The sequence below is a fragment of the Uloborus diversus genome, chromosome 2 (genome assembly GCF_026930045.1).
Source record: "Uloborus diversus isolate 005 chromosome 2, Udiv.v.3.1, whole genome shotgun sequence".
Classification (NCBI taxonomy): Eukaryota; Metazoa; Arthropoda; class Arachnida; order Araneae; family Uloboridae; genus Uloborus; species Uloborus diversus.
This window is the reverse complement of record NC_072732.1, coordinates 186,505,231-186,523,308: the sequence shown is the minus strand read 5'-3', so window position 1 is coordinate 186,523,308 and position 18,078 is coordinate 186,505,231. Positions and strand designations below refer to the sequence as shown.

Here is an 18,078-nt window from a genome sequence, read left to right as displayed (position 1 = left end):
AAAGAAGAGGGTCTTGTGGTCGAATTAAAAACATGTGATAAATATTGCATAAAAATAATTTTGCGCAAGCTTAAAAGGAATCGATTAAAATGAGTCACAGAAAAAATGAAAGATGCGCAAACTTTTTTGCTGCTCTGAAATTGGGGGATCGTCGCAATATATCCCTGGGGGCAGGGCTGCCGAGAGCCCAGTCATTCAGTCATGGATCAGAAATCTACCGAAGAAAATAAATCATAAGAAAGACATTTTTTGGTTCATTGGGATTCGAACGCACGGCCCTTCGCATAATTAGCACGATACTCTAGTCAACTCAACCAACGGGCTTCTACGATAGGATGCTATACATAAAAGCAATGCGCAATAAAAATAAATAAATCGGTTTTTTGGCGAAACAGCCAAAAATGCGAGTATTTTGTTTATTTTTTTTTGTTGAAAGATGGAGGTCGAAAATGGAGATAAAAATATTTGAAATGATGCCTTACTTATGAAGTTTGATGAAACATTAAAGACGTTTGACGTTCCCACAAAAAAAAAAAAAAGCAACTTGGGAATAAAACATATAACTATGCTTGCCAGACGTCCCGGTTATCAGACATAATTTCGGTGTCCCGGCCGGTTTACTTAACGTCCCGGAAAAAGATATATTTGACTATAATGATCAAAAAAGTTTTAAAATAAAGTAACTGTGAAATATTTCAGGGTAATTACTTTGTCCATTGTAACATTAACATGTAAAATTAGTATTGGATTAGTTTCTGAAAATTTTTACAACAAAATTAAAATTAAAAAAAATTCTAGCCAATGAAAAATACACATAGATATTGTAAAAAAATTTATTCCTCATTCAAAGTGTTTCTTCTTACTCTTAGGTAACTCAGAAATATTATCATGTTATAAATAAAATGTTAAAATTTAGCTCTTGTGTCACGTATACAATCTACTCCTGGTTTTGATTCATATTTAGTACCAATTCATTCACAGCATCGAGAATGAACTGTCCTCTAAAACACTAAAACCTAGCCAAGAGAGTGTACCCTTTTAATTATCGCGACACAGGGTGTGTGTGGGGGGGGGGGGGGGACTGACATCCCAGTCTCCCGGTTGAACATTTTAGAAATCTGGCAAGCCTACATCTTAATATATATAAATCTTATGTGCGGACGTTTTTCACCATAACGCTTTTAAACGGCTGGACCGATTTTGATCAAATTTTTTGTGTGTAATTAAGTTGTGGCAAGTATGGTTTCGAAGCGCGATGGATCGAATCAGAAACGTTTTTGTTAATTAATTAAATAATTTAAACATTGGATGGTTATATCTCCCAAATGATTAATACATTTTTTTAACTTATTGTTGAGCGAGAACTGAAATAAATATTTAACCCGTTGTCAAAGGACAATAAGAAAGCCAGCTCTGCTTTTTGTAATGAAATTTCCTAATGTGATATGTCAATTGAGAATAGATAAAACCATTGAGAAGGAATACTAATGGAGGGAGCCATAGCAAATGTCTCAGTGAAATAAGCTTGGGACCCAATGTTTCCCAGGTCAGGTGACTTGTTTGGCTGGGCAGTTGTCGCGTTTTGGCACGCAATCGCTCTTTTGGCATTAAATATTTTTCAGACGACTCGACGGCGCTTATTATGAAGTCGGGGCTACAAATCAGAGCAACTCTGGCTCCAACTCCTTTACGGCATAATAATAATAAATAAATAAATAAATAAATAACGGATACAAATACAAACCTATCGTTCAAACTCCCTCTCCCCACTTCCTTCCGGATTTTAAAATATAATGTAATTGCATTTTTCATGTATTTTGATGTTTATTCCCTGAAATGACGGGCATGTACAAATAGGTTAAAGTGTTCTGTTATTGACTGAAAATTTATGGATTCATCAATGTTTTGAAATGATTTCATACGCAGGCATACTAGTATTTAAATTGAAGCATAAAAATGGCAAATCTTTATTCTTGCGCATCTGCTGTTCACAGGAGCTTGGCGAGAAGATACTCGCCAACAAAGCAAATGTACACAAAATGTTTAAGAACCGTTAACATAATTACTAGTTAAGTAAAAAGTGTTTTTATGGAACTAAAATGTTATTTGCACTCAAGATATACAATGTTTTATAACTTTTAAAGATAAAATAAGTACAAGAATTTAAAAATTAAGGGCAAGTGTGGAATATGTACTCGTTGAATGCACATAAATGTTATTTTTTTAACCGACTTCAAAAAGGAGGCGGTTATCAATTCATACCGTATGTATGTTTTTTTTTTTTTTTTGTTTGTCCACTCATAGCGTCTCACCCAGTGAACCGATTTTGATGATTCTTTTTTTAATGGATAGGGGATGGCTCAACTTAGGTCCCATTACTTTGTTTGACCATATTTGTTCTTTAGAAAAAAAGTTATGGGCAAAAAACAGTAAATTTTATGCAATTTCCCTATTAAATGATTTTGTAGCGAAGTTTGCACTTTTCATCCGTGGATAACGGTGGCTCAGTGGTAGAATTCTCGCTTCCCACACGTGCGACCCGGGTTCAAATCCCGACTAGGACAAAGTGAATTTTACTAAAATTTCGTTTCTACCGTTTCCCGTATTTTCTCGAATCTTCTGTTAATTTCTGTATCTTTCCAAGTCTTGAAAGTTCCAGCACTTTCTCAATTTTTATATAAGGAGATGTAACGTTCATTCGTAGTTCTGAATAAAGATCTTGAGTTGAGACTAACGAGTATTCGCTTCATTTGGCTTTCACATTGTCTTCGCTATCTTCATCTACGCGACAGTAGGAAACTCATTGTTATAAAAGTTTGGTGCCATTTAACAGTAACATTAATAGTAATTGTAATTATAATTTTGAATGAAGGCTTCTCTGAAGCAAGCATCAAATTTCTTCAAAGGATATTTCGATAATGGGGAATCTGGCACTGTCGTCTCATTTTTGGCGTAAATAATTTTATTTTAGTAACCCTATGTGAATTATCAAAATCTTCCTTTCTTCAGTGTTATTGCTCCATAGTAGGGGTAAACCTAACCTGGAAGCGAGGTGATGCAGTGATTAGGATCTGCTTAGCCTTCACAATGCTACAATTAGGTTTGACTCAACTACTCTGTAGTATTTTTATCGTTATCATCTATGCCGATAACAGATGATCGGGACTGAGTAAGAAAATACAGGATTGCATCATGAACAACTTAGATGCTGTGGAACGTAAATTAGTTAGGAAAAACGTAATACTTAAATGGTTATAACTAAATTAACTACGCACAATTTCCAGAGAGGAACAAAGATAAGTTTTTAGTGCCAATCGCTTAAAGTTTAACGCGTGTCAATAGTTTTTTTTTTTTTAGTATGGAGCATTTTTAAGAAAAAAATGTAAAGTTTCGTGATGGTAACTTCTTATTATTTCTGAAATACCTACATTTACACTAAAAAGAATGAAATAAAAAAATTTTGAAAAAAAAATAGAACCGACTTCAAAATTGCTCTAAAAAGTGAAAAATAATTTTATTCTTTAAACACCATCGATAATGCTTTTAAACATAATTTTTGAAGTTGGCGCAAAAACGATAGATAAAATCATTCACAGCCATAACTCAAATACAACTATAAATTTAACCAGGACCAGTTTCTTCACTATCACATACATAATGCATTGATGACAGCATATTTGAATAGCGATATAAATGTTTCCTTCGTAACTTTGGATGCTTTTCTGAAAAAAAAAATATGAACGAAGCATGGTTACACTGGATTTTACGTTTTGTTTTTGCGCCAACTTCAAAAATTATGTTTAAAAGCATTATCGATGGTGTTTAAAGAATAAAATTATTTTTCACTTTTTAGAGCAATTTTGAAGTCGGTTCTATTTTTTTTTTCAAATTTTTTTTTTCTTTATTTAGAAGTAAAAAACATTCGTACATGCTAGGGAAAAGTTACTGGACCTCCTGGTGTGGCTTTTTCCTCACATTTCACAATGTTGGAATACTGCACTATTACTATAAATCTAATCTTTCCCTTCTACAGTTAAAGGTTGTTATCATGCATGGCTTCAGCTAATGAAAACTTCTTCAGCGGTTACGGTCAACTAGAAATTGCTCCCCAGGTCACATGGTACTGTTGCCGTATCGGGATAGTAGGGTTGCACTCTCTCCATCTATTCCTTCTCAATGGATAAAACGTATAGAGAGAGAGAGAAGCCTCCATTTCTCTCTCTTGAAAGCAACGATTTTAGGTCCCGTGATATATTTTAAAGTACTGGAAGGTTCACGCAAAATGTGCGTTCTGTCTTCATAGTTGAACCATGTGACCAGATTGGTGCTTAAGGTTTAAGTTTTCCTAACGAAATGATCAGAGAGTACCATACCTATAGCAGCATTTGTTTCTCGGCTGAAATCCATCTGAGTTTTGGCACCAATGTCAAGAATATTTTAAGGATTATCTAACTAATCAGTACATTATTAAAGGAAAAGATGATGGAATTTAAAGACGAAGCAAATTTTATTTTCATCTAGATAAATTACAACAGGGTAGTTGTGTACACAAAAGATCAGTGCAGTGGAAGATCTTTATCTTTGGTGGAAAGAACAAATTAGGCAATATATGAAGTTTAAAAAGTTTTCGTTCAAAAGATCGGACCGTTAATCGGTCGGTGTTGGCTTCGTTTACTGATCGGCTGGATTACAGTAACGTGGTGGCTTGGCGACTTTGGCTATAAACAGAGAGTTGCGTGATCATTTGTTTACATTTTAAAGCTACTGTTAATGTCTTTGTTTATTTGGCGAAATATTTCAAATTGCAAAGAATTCATCGCTTTTACATCGGGAGGGAAGGGAGGGTGAGTGATTTTCGCTTTGTCAGAAAATTGTTTTTACCTTTATTATTTTTCTAAACGACATCCTTTCGATTGTTTTATTCTTTTTCATATGGGGGATGTTGCAACGGGATTTTCCGTTTGTTCTAGATGGGTAGTTAGATTTTTTCACTTAATATCTGAGGACGCTTTTTATCCTTTGAGTATGGTTGAAGGAACAAACCATCAAGTACGGGAGAGTAATGAAATTTTTTAACTTTTCAATTTACAAAGTTTGAACAGAACAACGTCTGTCGGGTCTTCTAGTATAACTTATATGTATTTTTCTCCCAACAAGGGGCTGTATTGCAACGCGGGCTGATGGCAATGGCGTACCAAGGAGTTGGCAGGAGCAAGGTCCGATTAACCTCTGAAAAGGGGAAACACGGTCTCATTTTGGGGAAATTTTTCTGAACATTCTATGCTTATTAATACAACACTGACTAATGCTAAGTGGCGTAGCAGAAATCATATTAAGTTTATTCCACATTACCGTCTAACAGAAATTTAGTTTATTATATAGTTGCACTTGAATTACCAGCAATATGGGTAGTAACTAGTGATGTCCCGGATATCCGAGGAAAAGATAAAGATCTGTATCCGCATCCGTATCCGTTACTTTTTTGACGGAACTTAAACGGATCTTTTCTATTCTAAAAATTTTTAAATGTTTGAATAAAAGACTCTTAAATTCCGTTTAAATTAGGTTTTATTCCCTATTTAAATTATAAGGTATCATTTCAAAAGCCAACGGCCCTCAGACATGTTTTTTTTTTATATTAGTTTTTGTTATTGATTTGGGGTTTTTGTTATTCTTCATTTTGGTTTTTCTCGGAATCCTTCAAAAAAAGTGAGACAAAATTTTCTATTTACTATTTGTAAAGGTGTTCCCGGCTCTGTTTTTCTGTCGGTCGGAGCAGTTAGGGTGGAATGGGTCAGCGCTGCATTTATGCTGAAATAAAATGCGAAAAATTATTTCTAGCCTATCCAATAGCTTTACACTCTTGCTCCTGTATCCTACATCTACCGAACAAGCTAGAAATAATTTTTCACATTCCATTTAAGCATTCATGCAGCGCTGACCCGTTCCTTCTAACTCTCCCCCAATTTTAACGGAGATTTCTTTAAAGAGTAAATCATAGTCTTTATTATATTTTCGCCATAGATGACATTTTTTGCAGAAACAGGTGTTATTATTATGACGGGAATACCTTCCGTAATAAATTTTACACATGGATAGTTAAATTGGGCAATAAAAAAAATTGAGATCCGTATCCGTATCCGCGGATCTTGACACTAATGATCCGGATCCGCGGATCTACTTTTTTAACGATCCGGCACATCACTAGTAGTAACAGGTTTATCCATATTTGACACTTCACAAAGAAAATTAAATGTCATAAAAGTACATTGTAATATAGTTGAATCAAATCCAACATTTGAAAATCTAGCTTGTGGCTACATTTTATCAAATGTGTCCTCACTTTCTATACTTTTTTTAATTCTGACAAATTTTTGTTTAGCAAGTTCTAATGTTTGCAATCTCCTTAAAAAATGCAGTCAAAAGCAGAAACTAAAATTGATCAGCACAGTTTTACTGTTATTATCTAAAAATTCTGAGGGGAAGCTCAAGCTTTCCAAGCGTTTTGGGCGATCAGGCCCCGGGAAGAAATGGCCAGGGGCGCAAAAACAAGACGGGCGGCATTTTGCCAAGATGATTTCGAAAAAAATAGTATGATTTTTAAATAATGTTTTTTCCGTACGAAAAATACTAAAAACAGAGATAGAAATATTTCTTAAAGTGCAAAAAGAAGAATTTTACATGTATAGCACATTTTGTGAGTCAGCTTAAAATTTCTACATAGCAGTTGCGTATCTGGGAGGGTTGAAGGGTAACTTTAAGCCCTAGGTGATCGATCCCTTTTTTTTTCAGGAAGGGGCGCCTTTAACTCTCAGTGAGAAAAGAAATATTTTGAATACGTCAAATAAGATAAATATGTAGGCAAGATTTTATAGATTTTTTTTGAGGTTCTGGTTGAGAGCATAGATATGGGGACCGGGTTTCTCATGTCTATAGTTAAAAGGGGCGATGAACTGGCAATGGAATGGTTCCAGAGGTGTGCTGCGCTGAAGATTAATTTACTGTTCATCAACTACGAGGCGCGTTTTTAAAATAAGGTCAGTTTTGAAATAAAAAATAACGAGTGCAGATAGAGCAAAAAAATTTATTGCACAAAAATCTAGCACCTTTACGCTACATTTCGACATTGCTTTCATGATTTTCCAAGCATTTGTCATAGCGTGGTACAGGTTTTTGTATACCTATTCACAGAAAATTGCCGCCTGTGTAGTCAACCATGGGGTGCCATGTTCTCTGAGCTCATTATTGCTATTGTGCCACAGACAGCCAAGGAAAGAATTCAGATGCCGAAACAAATGAAAGTTGCTGCGAGCGAGGTGGGGGCAGTCCAGAGGATGTTCAAAAACGTCCCTGCCAAAGCCCTGTAAGAGTCCTCATGGTTGACTACACAGGCGGCAATTTTCTACGAATAGATATACAAAAACCTGTGCCACGCTATGACAAATGCTTGGAAAATCACGAGAGCAATGTCTAAAAATAGCGTAAGGATGGTAGATTTTTGTGCAATAAATTTCTTTGCTCTATCCCTGTACTCGTTCTTTTTTTATTTCAAAACGGACCTTACTTAAAAAACATGCCTCGTAATTCAAGTTCATGGTAAAGTTGGAACTGGAATGGTTCCAGAGCAACGTATAATTACGTTGCTCTGGCAACGTTAATAAATTTAAACAACTGAATCATGTCCCCTCTGACTCTCCTTTGCTCCAGGCTATACATATTAAGCCTATTTAGTTTAGTATCATAATTTAAATCTGAAAGTCCTCTTACTAGTTTAGTTACCCTTCTTTGAACCCTTTCCAATACAGAAATATCTTTCCTCAGATAAGGCGACCAAAACTGAACAGCATACTTCAAATGAGGTCTTATGCAATGCTGCACTGTGGACTAAACTTGAAGTCATGATTTATTTAGATACCCAGATCAATAACATTTTCTGCCTGACTAATGACTGAACCCTGTAAACGATCGTACGCTTATTTCCATGACCTAAGTGTAGCACTTGACATTTCCCTACATTAACTGCCAAACCCCACTTATACGCTCACTTAGTAATGTGCTCAAAATCTTCTTGAAGCTGTTTTACTTGTTCATCATTATCTGCAATCCCCATAACTTTAACATCATCAGCAAAACAATTAATGCTTCCAGAAATATTTTCATTGATTTCAGTCATAAAAATAATAAACAAGAGAAGCCCTAAAACAGAACCCTGAGGAACCACGCTTAAAACATCACTTCAATTAGAATGAGTTACCCTCACAACTACTCTTTATTTCCTTCCAGTGAGCCAATTTCTAACCCAAAGCAAAGTTTTCCCTCCTATTTCTATATCAGTTAGTTTGCTGAGAAGAGCAACATGCGGTACCTTATCAAACGCTCTTTGAAAATCAATATAAGCAACATCCACACTTTTTGTTATCCAAAACCGAGGAAGCCTTGTTGTAGAAATGCAATAAATTAATAGCACACGATTTACCTTTCCTGAACCCATATTGTAAACTAGTCAACAGAGTAATAGTCTCTAAGAAATTTATAATCTTAATTTTGATGAAGTTCCGAAAATCTTACAAACAAATGTATTGATATGAAACGTACATATCAATACATGTATTTGTACAATCAAACATATGTATTGATATGAAAGACGCTTTCACTGGATTTTAACTCATTTGATTTGTTTTAGTTTATAAATACTTTTTTGGCGTTTTTGCATTCAATTTCGCGTGAAGCAGGGTAACGGCACCAATAACAGACAAGGTTCCAGTAACAGACAGTAGTACGTTTGGATTAAACAATAAGAATCTTAGGCGGATAAAACTGACATTGCTGTATCCCATGAATACGGTGTAACCACATAGTGTTATCAGAGTGAATTTTATGAGCCAGTTGGTATTTACAAGGCAGTGGTGGAAGGTTATGAACAGTCACCACGAGGTCTGATGGTGTTTCATGTTCATTTGAATTTAATAAGGTTTTAGATCTAAAAATAAAGAAATTTTGCTTATTTTGAAGAGAAAAGGGAAATTCTCTCCATTACTCATCCTTTCCTCATTCTATCTGTTACTGGGTATCATCAGAACTGTCAGTGTATGCTACTGGGGGTCGGCAGAGGCGTGCGCAGAGCTTCAGTAATGGGGGTACCACTATACTACCGTGTGCAGGTAAAGGGCAGTAACTGCAAATTTTTTCTTTCTTTCTTTCTTTTTTTTTTTTTTTTTTTTTTTTTTGCATTTTTGTTATCTATTGTACGTTGGCTTTATTGTACAAGCTTGTTTATTTAGTTTCTGCTGAAAAAAACATCTAATTCCAAAATTTCCTTATGGTTAGTATTTAATTCGACACACATTTCTTCAATTATCTCGAAAACTCATTTTTGCAGATACTGCCGTTTACTTGCACACGGTAGTATACCTGGAAGCCCGGCGGTTTAGATGACACCGCAAAAATGGGGTCAAATAGTCAAAAGTAGATCTAAGTATTAGAAATGAACCTAAGAGTAAGCATGATATTCACTCAGAAATGGGCGACCAGGGGTTCACCCCCCCCCCCCGAGAATTTATTGCAATTGTAGTCTAAAAAATGTATTTTGGACTATCTTTGGTAAATTATGGGGGAAAAGGTTCAGAGTCAATTATGCTTCGAAGTGGTAGGTTAAGGGGCTTTCCTTCATCAATTGCTCGAAATCGAAGCTCGAACAATACAATTTTAGACAATCTTTGCTGATGTGGGGAGGAGGCATTCAGGGACTATCCCTCGGAAAGTATTCGGAATTAAGTGAAGAACTTAAAACAAAGTTTAAGACGATCTTGAACGATGTTGGAGAGAGAGTTTTCTTGAAGAGTTCTTGGAGACGCTCTCCAAGAAAATGTGCGAAGTTAGCTTTTGAAACAGTTTTTAGGGGATCTTTGGTAATATTAACCAAGGTAATATCACCGAGGGAGAGGCAGAAAAGTTCGCGCACCCTCCCTCGGTATTTTCGCCGAAAAAAAAAAAGAATTTTGCATGTACGGCACATTTCCTGGGTCAACCTAATGCTTCTAAACTGCAATGGCCTATCTGGCAGGGTTGAGGGACGGCGTTCCCCCGGATAATCCCTCTTTTTCGAAAAGGTGGCGGCATTTTAACTCTCAATGGAAAACAAATATTTTGAAACGTTACTCAAAAGGGATTATATATTATATAATACGAATTGAAAGGGGATCATCCTTGCAAAAGTATTACAAAAGATCGCCTAACCTTCGTTTTTAAAACGACAACTTCAAACAATTTCCGTGGGAGCGTCTCCTCTTCCCTCGCCAAAAACATTCAAGATCGTCTTAAATTTCGGCTTCAATTTCGAAAAGTGTTCGAAGTGAGAGTCCTCGAAAACTCTTCCTCTAACATTATTGACGGTCGGCTAAAATAACATTTTTGAAGCTTCAATTTTGAAAAGCTTCCAGAGAGGATCTTGAATCTCTCCTCCCTCCTCCCTCTAAAATCACCTAAAATCATATAAACCTGCGTTTTTCAAACTAAAATTTCGAAAATTACTGGAGGAGAATACCCCGTAGCACTCTAACTCTCTTTCTAAAGTAGTTGAAGGTAATCAACAATTGCGCTTTTCGATATTCAATTGCAAAATTTGCCGCGGGAGGGAACTCGAACCTCTGCTCCCTCAACACCTGTAGCTTTTACAACTACAATTTCGTGACTTTTCTTTTTGAGAAATCTTTGGATTCCTGTACTTCTGCGAGAATATTTTACTTACAATTAGGTACCAATGTTTCATAATGAATTGTTAATGGTATTTTTATCAATGAATTTCTGAATCGGTATGGGGGGACGGCGGCATCCTTAAAGTTCACCAGAGACGCTAGACCCCCCCCCCCCATAGGTACGCGACTGAGCACCTTAAACTTTTACACGAGCACCTTTATTTTTTTTCCGTAAAAAGCATGATTTTCCTTTATATGTTTACTAAATGTTAAAATGTTATGAATTTCATTCGTGTAAAATTGAGGTAAAAATTCATTTGAAAGGTGTCAAAAAGAGCTCCCATTCAAATTAAAAACCTCACTTGGTTTCTCGAAACATAAGATCTTCCTTTCTGCTTCACCGTTTCATGAAAAAAAATTTTAAAACTGTCAAAACATAAATGAAATGCTTCTACAAGAAGAAGAAATGATGATAGATGGGTGCGTGATGTAGACGCTGGTTAGAAAAAGCTTCCTTGCCAGTCAATCACAGCCACCTCCGTCTCATTTTAGCAGCCTGCACGTAACAGCAAAACATTATGGTGCTCTGGATTTCGCGTCTTTTTTTTAGAGCTAATGGGGGTACCGCGATACCCCTGGTGACTCCCGTGCGCACGCCTATGGGGGTCGGATCTTTTTTCGATTTTGAGCAAATAAAAACAGAATGAACAGAGGATCCAAAAGCAGCCAAACGTTGGATGAGATGTAGTTGCATGAAAGAAAAATAGCTTTAAAAGTAATACATTAAAAGGCTCCGAAAATCGAGTTAACCTGAGAGCGATGTCTTAAGCATGTCCAGGGGCGGACTGGCTGACTTTGGCCCTGTTGGCAAAAGAATACTTTGGCCCACCTCTGTAAATTAAAAAAGTTAAATTAACCAGTACCGGATCTCAATTCTTCCGAATCGAGCAAAGACATTGAACTACCGCTAGTTTCTATTTTCCTTTAAGTTTCTACATCAAGCTTAAAAGTTCTAAAAGAAGAAAATTGTGAAACGTAAAATAAAGCTAACCCTGACACATTTGTTATGGGCCTTCAAAGAAGGAAACCAATGGTTGTACTCGGAAAAGGCACATCTTTAGGCTTCTATAATAACAACAAAGGAAGAACACGAAAAAAGGAAGGAATCAGGTAAATTCCGGAATCGGTTGATCTATATAGGCATAAGGAGAAAAGAATTGGGAGAAGGAGTTTCATAGTTCCCTCCCAAGCGATATTTTCAAAATTAATGTCAAAAACCGCAATTTTAGTTTTCGGTAATGTTGGGGAGAGCGAAAAAAAGGGGTTCCCCCACGATTTTTTTTTTTTTTTTTTTTCAAAATTGAAGTCTAAGTTTGTTTACGTCAAATGAATGTTGAAGAATGTCAAATACTCTTCCCAGAAATTCTTCGAAATGAGAAGATTTAGAAATGCAATTTTAGGTTATCCTTGGTAAAATTATTGGAACAGGGAAGCATTGCTAGCTCTTTACGAAAACGTTTCGACTTTGAACTTTTACGAAAACGCAAAACTATCATTGGTCACATTTGAGAGAACTCCCCGGCGACTCTCTTTCGGAATTTTTCGACATTGAAATTTTAAAAACATAATCTTATAACATATTTGAAAACATTGAAAAGAAAGGGGACAGGTTTACCAAATGTTTCCCCCCAAGATTTTTTTGGAGTGTCCCGTGCCCTTCCACTTTTACCTAACCTTTGACCCTTGACTTGATCAACCCTCCTTGCTCCTTAAAAAGTTTAACAAAAGCGAATTTTTTTTTCGAAAGGTAAAGATTCACATAAGCCTGTCCTTGAAACGTCCCTCTCTCGGTTCAATAACTTATCCACAAGAATCAGATTAGAATATACCTGAATGTTTTTTGCATACCTTTAAAATTAAACGTCAAAAAGCTTTTCAATATTTTAAAAATAATTACTTTCGAAAACACTTGAAGTTTGTATGTACATAGTAAACCAAAAAGTAAAAGAAGCACCTTTTGTTTTTTACAAAACTTCTCTTAAAAAATACCCTTTTATCTAAAAGCGCACTGCACTGCCCCTTTTTTGGTCTGGGGGAAACACTAGTACCGTCTGGGCATTTTTTTCTGAAACTGAAATCAATTTTAAACTATAGTGCTGATAAAAGGGTTACGGAGCTCTTCCTCGAAAATTTAAAAAGTTAAATTTAAAGCTTTCTTTAGTGACTTTAAAGGAACGGCGAAGGTTAGAAGACTTTGTCGGGCAATTTTTCGATATTTAAATCTGAAAAACACAATTGAGGGCCTTGATGCAAGAACCAGGTAAGTCCAGACCTACTCATTTTTGGTAAGACTGACAAATAACATAAAGTGTCCGGTAGAAAGGTTAATATCTTTCCCACATTATTTACTAGCAAGCAGAGATCTGATCTTATATTTGTGTCCCGTTGTTACAGCAATCGGAACTTCTATACTATCGGCCACACGCAAAAACGAATTTAAAAAAAAAAAGTTTGGACTAAACTAGTTCTTGCATCTAAGTCCTCAATTGTAGACTTAAGACTATCATTGGTGACTTTAGGACTACAAAGGGACCTCATGCTTGAAATACCTTAGGTATCCCGTATAAATCTGAGACTGATTACAACCAATTTTGCTCAAAAAAAAAAAAGAAAAAAGAAAAACCTTGTCCTTCCCCCTCCAACCTTTGAAACTCAGCCTAATTCCGCCTATGTTCAGGAGCTCTCTCTTCTAAGTCGAAATTTTGTCCTGCTTCCGATTCAGTTTATCCTAGTCCAGACTTGCTTTCCCATTTTCCCGTATGCGATTCTGAGATGAAAATACTAGTATAGCGGTAATTTACAATAGACGGGCCTGCCTCTATCTTGTTTACCCCCTATGTCTCTACACATACTTCATCCCTCATTTAAAAAATCTCGGACCTCCTTCAGGCTTGGAACTGGGCCAACAGGTGTCCCTATCAACACCCCAAAGCATGGCTCACGCATGCTTTGGGGCCGGCGCCACTTTGTCTAATGGTGCAGGCCCCCTTCAATTTTTGTAAATAGACGTATAAATATGAGTTTTTAACACACTTTTTTCGTCCCGGTCCCTTTTTCAGGCCGCGTCGGACACCAATTTCTCTGGCTCCCTCCTCAATGTGGGAGCCATGGCCCCCAGAGCTCTAAAAACTAGAGAAAGTTGGTAAGAGAGGAAAGCATTCGCACGTGTGAACTTCGGCTATTTACTTTGGTCCCTGTTTAAGGTGGCAAAAAATAAATAAATAAATCAAAATAAACCTGTTTTCAAATGCTATTTTCACATAAAGTAAACGAATTACATGTTTTTTTATTTTATTTTTTTATGACACTTTTAAAAATGTTAGGTACGAAATTAAATGTGTTAAGTTCAATAAAAAAGTTGTTTGAAGTGGCCCACTCAGCGGTAGGCCCAGTCGGGGATCCCCGACAAGCCGACCTGGCCAGGCCGCCCCTGAGCATGTCTGTTACTTGTGCCGTTATCCTAATCTTTGCTCCGAGCTTTCTTATTAGGCCCTCGTTCCTAATCGGCCCTGCATCCTGCGTGTATGACAAACAGTGCTTGCATAAAATATTTCCACAGCGTTTTGCAAGTTCAGACACTTTCCAAACAATTACCAGATCATTGATTTTCCTTTCTGGAATATAGCAGATGTTCCATCACATGCAGAAAAAGAATGAAGGAATAAGATGTTGTCTTGTTGAGAGGAATTCCAGCTGTCGGGATCTCTAAGATTCAATATCCTCAGCCATAATAACTGTAACATTAGGAGATTAGTTCTACATGTAAGATAGTAACCGCTGTTTGACGACAATGATAACATTACCATCAAAAGTTGCAACAAAACTAACCTGTCAGCATCATAATGCTGTGAGTAGGAACTGTGTAGATTTCACAATGCTGCGTAGATTGTTAGTAGGTTTGTCCCAACTAGCTTGTTTTACAAGTACATTGATAGTATTAAAAGGTTCTGTGAGAAAACAAAGTAATCAATTTTTATTTCTTGCGTTAAAAAGAAATTTATCTTGTTGAAGTTGCTTTGTCGCATCGTCGAAGTTACTCCATGATTTACCAAACTCGATGAGCATAAGTTTTGGGGACATATTGCATGTACTCGTTACATATTAACTCAAACAAATTGCCATGCCATGCCATAAAGAAGGAACTTGCCATCAACAAAAGTGTATGTTTTCAAATCTATGATGTTTGTGTATCTATGAATTTGAAACTGGTAAGCAAAGATGACTCCTTCGTTTTTATCATTTCATCAAAACGAGTCAAGGGATATAGAACTAGCCCAAAATTCAAAAATTTATAAAACTCATCGTTTTTTTCAAAACGTTAATCTGTTGAAGCAACAACAAAATGTATTGATACACATCCCAGTATAGATTATTATGTGACTACCCACAGCTTGGAAAGAAAGAGCTCTTAACATGTGAATACAGTAACCCGGGGGTTCTCAAAAGTTGGGTTGCGGGATGAGGAAGAAAAGTTTAAAGAAAATTAATTTATTGCTGTGTTTTTATTTTAAACTAGTGGTACCTGCATGACTTCTTTGTCCATGGTAGATTATTAAAAGGTCCTTTGTTTCGCCTGTATATTTATAAATAATGGATGACGAATTTCTCGCTAATTTGTATGCTAGCCCCTGTTATGGTTCCACATTATGATAATTTGATAATTTACTTGCCCATGTTGCGATAATTTGCTCGGTGAAAAGTTCTTAAAATTGGAGGAGAAAAAGAACAAAATCGAATTTTCGAAAAATCGCTTTGAGGTGCACACCCCCATGCTATAAACTAATTCTGTGCAAAGTTTCATGAAAATCAGCCGAACGGTCTAGGTGCTACGCGCATCACAGAGATCCAGACAGACTTTGAGCTTTACAATTAGTAAAGAAAAAAGAGTACACATAAAGCTCAACACACATGCAAGTTGGTTTTTGTGTTCTATTAGTCTTTGTTTGTTTCTTTTTCGTACTGTAATAAAACTACTGTAAGATTATAAAATCAGAAAGGTCTACTATTGTCTCTTATTATAAAACTAGAAAGTCGTTTGTGATGGCATGACGGGTGAAAATTTGCTTCTATGTGCATTTGGCAGTTTAATCCTAACTCCAGTGGATTAAACATTAACTCCAGTACATAGAAGTCATTGTTGACCATTTTTAGGTTTCTTTATTCTCCTAAAATGACAGTCTAACCAGTAAAATAGTTAAGTCACCGGATCGAGTTCAGCCTTGTCACAATAAAGCATTTCCCTGCATGTTAAACATCACCAAAACATATTATCAAATTATCATGCCGTGGCGCGAGTTTCATCGTTGAAACACGCGGGTTACTTTATCATTGGCTATTATTTATATGAGGATAGTTCAAGAGACAAAAATTCATGTTTATTTTACTAATTACTTGTGTTTCTAAGGATAAAACGTAACCATTAGTGTAGTTTTTAGTAATTGTTTTAGGGTTTAGACGAAGGTGAAGCTTAAGGGAGTCTCCAAAATATTTAGTCTAAAAAGGGAGTCATAATGTCTACAAGTTTTAGAACCCCCTGCAGTAAACAATCACACTCACTCGATTACTCTGCCACTTTTTAAAATCAAATTGAGAAAAACCGAGTCATTACAATACTAGAACATGTTAAAAACCTATCTTTGATAAAAGCTCTAGCACCATTTTGTAAAATCAACCTCGATAAAAAACGAAAAACACTGCTATAGTATGTTAAAATTCGCAACAGACATGATAAATTCCAAAGTTATGGAAGGAATCGGTCTCGGAAGATGAGGAATTCAAAGTGCCATTTTTTTTTCAACCCCAAATTTTGAATGAGTTTCCACCTACTAATATTTATTTTTCCACTTACCTCTCAATATAAAACCCAGGCAATGATTGAAGCAAGGTCTAAAATGCATCGATTTTATATTGAAGAGTAAAAATCTCACATTTCAGGAATTTGGTCCATTGACATTTCATTATAGAAGACAGATACCTGTAGTTCCAAGTCCGCTTTATGGATTATCCCTGAAACGAAATCTTTCTTTTTTCTCTGAATTCTCTCTTTTAGATGGAACTTTTTTTTCTGATGTAAGATTACTTTTAACCCTTTTTACTAAACGCTACTTCCATTTGAACACGGAAAATTCTTTGGTAGATCCTGAAAAAATGAGAGAGATTCCATTCATGATTTAACGGATTTGCTGAAATTAGTTGCTGGTGGAGAGAATACAAAGATAATATCATTGAGTGAACTGATTGTGACACAAATGATTAAGATTTGGAGCTAACTAATGAACAATTGGTATAACAGAAGCATTAAGAAAGAACTAGCATTTCATAAGCACTTTTTAATAAGGTTTAGCTTTGAAAATGATCTTCTGATCGATGCTGTTGTGCTACTGGAAGAGTCAGAAACACCAACAATGCCATGGAAACATCAGGGAGGCGGCTGGACAAAATTATTTTGCTTTCAATATCGATAAACTTTGCAGTTTCATATATTTTTCTAATTTTTCCTTTTGTCATTTCAGGTTACATAATATCCCTAAAACATACGTTTCCAGGTCCAATACCACTTGACATCACCTTTTCATATTGCTAGCAATGTTCCTGTCTTAAAATGTAGTCTTTTTTTTTTTTCTTTGTAGCATTGGCTGGCTAGTGCACATTCTTAAATTGTCTAACAATAACCCTTGTAATGTACAATATGGTCTTCCAAAGTTTCACCCCTATATAAATTTCCACGGTGGTGTGGTTTTTGTAAGTAGAACTTATACGTGAACATCTACCAATTAAAGAATTATATGAAAAAATTAAAATATAATTTTCTCATTAAGATTCTAGGGGGGGGGGGGGGAGAGAAAGTCATTGATGCCACATTATTTCGTCCAGAAAATAATATAAATGAAAAAGCTGATGATGAATATGGGCTTGATCTCAAGGGATGAATTGACCTTCATCTTGAAAACAGTAATGTGAACAATACTTATGCGATTGAAAAAAACAAATCAGAAAAACAAGGAACAAATTATTTTGGAGGAAGGTTTAAAGCATTAAAAAGTTTTCTATTAATTAATTTTTTACTTCATAGATGAAGATAATAATTGGAGGGGAGAAATGCAATAAATTTCTGTTGTGAATTACAGTTGCCTTTTCCTTTTCTTCAAAGAAAAAATTCGATTATGAGATCCAGTGTTGCTCATGCTAAGGAAAAAATCCAAGGTGGGATTTCAAACAGTGACCCAAAATACTAAGTGGGACTTGGGTGGTTATTGCATACAAATCGATTTTTGTTTAGTGTTATTTTAAAAAATATTGCAGGAAAAGCACAATCCAGTGTCCT

At 35.8% G+C, this 18,078-nt stretch overlaps 1 protein-coding gene across 1 annotated transcript in view; it reads right to left on the bottom strand.

The window, feature by feature from the left end:
* LOC129216710 (uncharacterized) overlaps positions 1 to 8,491 on the bottom strand; it is a 44,693-nt gene extending 36,202 nt beyond the window's left edge. Inside the window, exon 1 of the mRNA XM_054850927.1 lies at positions 8,477 to 8,491. Within this exon, the coding sequence (XP_054706902.1) occupies positions 8,477 to 8,491 (15 nt within the window). The remainder of the gene's footprint in view (positions 1 to 8,476) is intronic.
* Between the last annotated feature and the right edge of the window lie 9,587 nt (positions 8,492 to 18,078).